This window comes from Sinocyclocheilus rhinocerous, unplaced genomic scaffold (genome assembly GCF_001515625.1).
Source record: "Sinocyclocheilus rhinocerous isolate Xijiao unplaced genomic scaffold, SAMN03320098_v1.1 scaffold8758, whole genome shotgun sequence".
Classification (NCBI taxonomy): Eukaryota; Metazoa; Chordata; class Actinopteri; order Cypriniformes; family Cyprinidae; genus Sinocyclocheilus; species Sinocyclocheilus rhinocerous.
In genome coordinates, this window is record NW_015664184.1 from 3,903 (window position 1) to 10,295 (window position 6,393).

Consider the following 6,393-nt stretch of genomic DNA (forward strand, 5'->3'; position numbering starts at 1 on the left):
CCGCAACCTTTGGGTTACGAGTCCGAATCTCTAACCATTAGGCCACGACTTCCCCCCAAGTAGTAGGATGATTAGTAAGGATGAGTTTGAGTTTACAAACATTATAATAAACACTGTAAACATAGCTAGGCTATTTTAGTTCTCCTCACTCCACAACAAATCCTTTCAATTTAACAGTAGCCTATTTAGAAAAGAACAAGAATTAAAAATATAAGAAGCTCTGCATTGTCAAGGTAGCAATGCTTAACTGTGCGCGCGCATGTGGCGCCGGCGCAATCACTTGAATTTTTTTCCTTCTAACAGTGGAAGCAACTACTACTTTTAGTCATAAAGATAATCGGAATTGTAAAAGGTTTGCTTTTATTTGTGTATATTCACAATAAAAACAAATATTTTTGCTTTTGTAAAATAGGCCTAAAGAAAAATAGGATGCCGCTTTCTGCCGTCTTGGTCTCCTTTCGCGCAGCACAAAAACTAACCGAAACTCTGCATACTACTTGTTGCACAGTTTTTTCTTTCGTTTTCTTAATTTATTATTTAAGTAAAAATATATTTCTCGTATAGGCCTATTTATGAGTTTTTTTTCGCATTTCTCACCTGCTTTCTTGCCCTTACAGTTAAATAAGTTGTTTGCTTCTGTACATTGTAGATTTTTTTTATGTAAATTGTGGCTGGCTTACATTTGTTTGTAAAATGGGATGGAACTTTGTTTTGTGAATGTTTAAGTACAGTCAAACCAAAATTTATTCAGACACCTTCAATATTTCTCACATTATCACAGTTTATTCGCTATAGTTTAGAAAATGGTAATAAAATTATATGTTTGACTGACTGTATTTTATTATGATAATGAACAGGCTGCATTGTCAAGGTAGCAATGCTTAACTGTGCGCGCGCATGTGGCGCCGGCGCAATCACTTGAATTTTTTTCCTTCTAACAGTGGAAGCAACTACTACTTTTAGTCATAAAGATAATCGGAATTGTAAAAGGTTTGCTTTTATTTGTGTATATTCACAATAAAAACAAATATTTTTGCTTTTGTAAAATAGGCCTAAAGAAAAATAGGATGCCGCTTTCTGCCGTCTTGGTCTCCTTTCGCGCAGCACAAAAACTAACCGAAACTCTGCATACTACTTGTTGCACAGTTTTTTCTTTCGTTTTCTTAATTTATTATTTAAGTAAAAATATATTTCTCGTATAGGCCTATTTATGAGTTTTTTTTCGCATTTCTCACCTGCTTTCTTGCCCTTACAGTTAAATAAGTTGTTTGCTTCTGTACATTGTAGATTTTTTTTATGTAAATTGTGGCTGGCTTACATTTGTTTGTAAAATGGGATGGAACTTTGTTTTGTGAATGTTTAAGTACAGTCAAACCAAAATTTATTCAGACACCTTCAATATTTCTCACATTATCACAGTTTATTCACTATAGTTTATAAAATGGTAATAAAATATGACACGAACTATTTTAAGAATAGTTAAACTGTGTCAGAACAAATTCATCTTGATAATGTTAGATAACTTTGATATAAAGGTATGTAATGAATAGCTGTCAGCTGTTAAATTTAAGTACACAATTAGATAATACCAATTTAGGTCAACCAATTACCAAGCAATGCTTAATTTTGTTCAGTCTGTGGTCTAAAAAGGTCAAATTAGCAATTAAAGAAAAACAATTAAGCAAAACATGGTCAGGTCAAAGTGTCTGAATAAGTTTTGGTACCAAATTTGTATCAATTTTATTGGTAGTCCACTGTATGAAGGATTTTTGGGTATAATATAGTCTTTTGGATTTTTGGGTATATTATTATAATATAATAATAGTCACACTTTACTTTTATTTTGCTATCCTCACTTAAATTAATGATCTATAGTGTCCTGCACCCACTAGTAAAAAGATATCAAAAATTATATCTGGTGTCTGAATAATTTTTGGTTTGACTGCACATCTACATTGTACATCAAAATTTTTGATTTCCAAGACCCAGGGAAATCCTTCACTCCATGATATATCCCCTTTTAAATTTCAGGCAAACTGAAGAAGTTCTGTAACTCCATCTCTGTGGGGGCATTTTTGGATGAGGGTGACGATATCAGCCTGGAGGAGATCAAGAACAGGCAGAACGCTGCCCTCACCTGTATTTCTTCTGTGTGCTCCAAAGATGGCCTGCAGGGGGCGGTAGGGGGGCTTGAGTTTCACATCCTACCAGTCTCGCACAGTGCTGACCTCATCGAGGTGGCGGCGGAGCAGGATCTACTGCTCTCCAGCAGTAAAAACGGCCTGAGCGAGCAGGGCCCCGGGGACAGGACTCCAAACGGGGACAAAATGTCCCCTCGCATCTGCGGTTCATCAAATTCCTGCATTTTGTCACCAATCTCAAACCTAATGGCTGAGTTTGAGAGGATGTCTCTGCTGGATGAGCCAGATAGGACAAACAGGGAGAGAAGAAGAAGTGGAGGGAAACGTCACAGAGACGCCCAGGCCACGGAGCTCACCTCTGGACTGGGCCGCCTCTCTTTGTCCTCGGAAGACGACTCCGTGTTTGATAAAGACATGACGTCTGCATTACGAGCAGCAGAGAATGATGGACTGGAGAGAAGAAACGACGTAGATGCGAGGTCCAGTGCAAGTTCAGATGAATACTTCCTGGCCAATGAGAGGTTAGAACCTATGAACCAACGGACTGTAGAGACTCCAGGGGGCGAGCGCACGATCTGCGCTAGATCAAAGTCCTGGGATCATGGGAGAAGAGACCTCAGCTCCTCCGGATCTTCCAGCTCCTACAGATCACTTGACAGTTCTCAGGACTTCATACTGCGGACTCCTCCTAGAGTGACGAAAAGACTCTTCATCGAAGGGTGAGAGGAGCCTGTGATCACTGTGATGCTTCGATATAAAGGCATTACTTATTTCCAGCAGTATAGCAGAGAATTGTGTTATCTAGGCTAGCGATGGAATTTCCTAAATATTAGCCTTTTATGGTACACTTTGGTACACACATGGTGTCACAATTTTTTTTAAGCATAGCCCTTAGGTTAGATGCCACATTAGGGCTGCACGATAAATCGCATGCGATATTTAATGCGCATCTTGTCAGAAAGCCGGTTCTGTAATCAGCGGTAAATCTCCATCACGTGCGTGCTTTCACATTGAGCAGCATTAACTACACAGAGCCGTTGTTCACTGACGAACTGCGCAAAAAAATCGCGCAAATATGAACGTGGTTTTAAATTGTATGCAGATGAAACAATGCCAGGATGGATAGACTTACAGTTTACAGTGGTGCGCTCAGTGCAAAGGTCCAAGATCACATGTCATTTTCATAACTCACAACTTTTAAAATGAAGAAGTTTTTGTCCATCAAATAAAGGTATATTGGTCTATAAGTTATTATAGTAAAATATATGGTTCTAAACCTAGCTGGCCTCTACTGAGTAATTAATTTGAGTTAAATTTGCAACCCAGTTAGCCAATGTGGCATTTAAAAATTGTTTTATTCATTCAGTTTATTTCATTTAATTCTTTTAAATACATGTATTTATTAATTTTTTTTTATAAATTTTTATGCATGTTTTTAATTTCATAAGAAATGTTACTTGAGCACAAATCAGCAATATTAGAATAATTTCTGGAGAATCATGTTGACACTGAAGACAGGAATAATTGATGAAAATTCAGCTCTTTAAATAGTAATAATGCAAAAACACTTCTTTGACACTAACCATTTGCTGTAAAAGAAAAAAAAAACTTTTATTTAAGGTCCTGTTCTGAACAATTTGTGGATGGTCTCAGAACAAATTTTTGGCTTTAAACCTTCTTTCTTTCCTTATTTCAGGGATTCGCCCACCAAGTTGGACAGAGAGGTTTTGTCAGCTTTAGGAGGCACAGACATTGACCCTCTGAAGCATCCCGGCATTCACAAATGGAAGAGCACAATTCAGGCATACTCCCACTTAGAAATGCAAAGGTAGGCATGTGGGTCATGTGAGAGTTATGTTACACTGCTGTCTAGTACATTACACAACCGTTCAAAAGATATGTTTTTTTTAATTACAAATCAGTCAGTCAACAATCGTGGGAGGGGCCTGGGTCTGTGTGACTTACATCAGGTCAGAATCTGAGAATGGCTTGATCTGGGAAAGGGGTTATTATTTTTGGGGATTTAAAAAAAAAAAAAAGCACTGGGTGGATTTTTATCATGGATGTGTACACTGCCAACACACATTTATGTTCAAACAACATGTAAAAGTGAATTTAGCATCCGATGACCCCTTTAAATAAATGCTGTTCTTTTGAAGTTCTGTTAAAGATAAAATGTTTTATCACTGTCTCTGTGGTAAATATGTGACCCTGGACCACAAAACCTGTCTTAAGTGTACATTTTTTGAAATTGGGATTTATACACCATCTGAAATCTGAATAAATAAGCTTTCCATTGATGTAAGGTTTGTTAGGATAGGACAATATTTGGCCGAGATACAACTATTTAAATATCTTGAATCTGAGGGCGCAAAAAAATCTAAATATTGAAAAAATCACCTTTAAAGTTGTCCAAATGAAGTTCTTAGCAATGCATATTACTAATCAAAAATGAAGTTTTGATATATTTACGGTACTTAATATCCTAATGATTTTTGGCATAAAAGAAAAATCGATCATTTTGAGCCATACAATGTATTTTTGGCTATTGCTGCAAATATACCAAAGCGACTTAAGACTGCTTTTGTGCTCCAGGGTCACATATATTAAAACAGAAAACATAATAATATTACACACTATCACTGTTTTTCCTGTATTTTGTATCAAATAGATGCAGTCCTGGAGAGTATAGGAAACTTCCTTAAAAAAACATTTTAAAAAAACCTAAATGACAACAACAGGCCTTTTTTAAAGATCGCTCTTGAAAACATCTTGTGACAAATATTTACGTGCGCTAAGAGGTCTGTATTTATGTTTTCAGCTGGCAGACTCCTGCGGTGTACAAGAGCCATTTGAGGGCTCATTCAGTCACCCCTGGCTCTCCAGCGGGCAGCTTGAAGTCCCCCGCGGGTCGCTTCAGTCCAGCCCGTCACATGAGCTCACTGGACGTCTGCAGCCCAGCACACTCCAACTACAGTCCCGTGAGCTACATCCAGCGGATCCGACTCAAACATTTCGGCGACGCCCCCATTTAACACATGCTCTCCATCCCATCCGGCCCAATTTCTACCAATTAGCTACTGAAATAATAAGCGAATATGGGGATGAAACGTCACAGAGGAGAACGGTGTCACAACGGAAGCCATGAAATGCTCAAATTGGACTCCTAGTGCCGTGCAAACCGCAGAAAGGATCTCGCAACAGGCCGTCCTTCAGTTTCTATGCTCCTAGGTTCGTAGAACACAGCTCAAATAATAATATGCACATCTCCCGGGGGGTTCCCGAATCATAATAGAAATAGAAATATTCGGTACTTCTGTGTATGATACCCAGTGTGTTGATCTGTGATGGTCGTATAGACTTTTTCTAAACTTTTTTTTGTTTTTTGTTTTCTATTTTCTTTCTTATCTCTCTGTGTGTGTGTGTGTGTGTGTGTGTGTATGCTTGGGAGATGTATCTGTGGAATTACAAAACTGTCTTGAATGGAAATGAACAATTTCCCACTTAACACAGTCATTTAAATTCGGGGAAAAAAGATGTCCATGTATAAACACAGAAACCCAGAGCTAAATTAAAATAACATAGTAAATTATTGAATTATTTTTGCTAGTTAACTGTCAGTAGCACAAAATACTAATTTTAATGGTTTTTAAGGTTAAAAAAGAAAAACGTCATCTGACTGCCAGGAGTTATTTTTATTCCTTGATTGGAGAACTGCCTTAAATTTCTAAAAGAAAAGACCAACTTCTGAATCTCAAAAGCAGGTGTTGATTCTTGCTTTGCTAATAGCAGCCTTAGGTGTTGGGGGGGAAAAAAGCAAGAGGTCTATAACGTATGAGTATTCCCCTTTTTAAGTTTAATAAATGTGATTTATCATTTCTATGTATGCATTTGTTTGCACTTTTAATTCTTTTTGGAGTTTGACAGTTCGTCGTGAGCAACAGATGAGACTCAGTTTGAGCCGTGCCACATTCAAGCACATGCAGAGTTGATGATCGATAACGAGTGTTTTGTTCCGTTAATGTCATAAAGACTTGATGATTGTGGATCCAGAGTGTTGTAAGTGCACTTTAAAGTGCCCCTATTATGGGTTATGAAAGGTTCATATTTTGGTTTTAGGAGTCCCCAACAACAGGTTGACATGCATACAAGGTCAAAAAACACTTTCATTGTCTTATAATATGCATTTATTTTTACCTTACTTGCTCAACGACTCCCAAACGATTCGTTTAACGATTCATTTTTCCAAACC

General features: G+C 37.6%; 1 protein-coding gene across 1 annotated transcript; it reads left to right on the forward strand.

Moving 5' to 3' along the window:
- Nucleotides 1-2,031: 2,031 nt before the first annotated feature.
- Nucleotides 2,032-5,874, forward strand: LOC107729791 (ankyrin repeat and LEM domain-containing protein 2-like; the record flags this gene model as incomplete). Its single annotated transcript, XM_016540493.1, has 3 exons — nt 2,032-2,860; nt 3,838-3,969; nt 4,963-5,874. Coding segments are annotated over 3 exons (1,175 nt in total), but the record flags the coding sequence as incomplete, so codon positions are not given.
- Between the last annotated feature and the right edge of the window lie 519 nt (nt 5,875-6,393).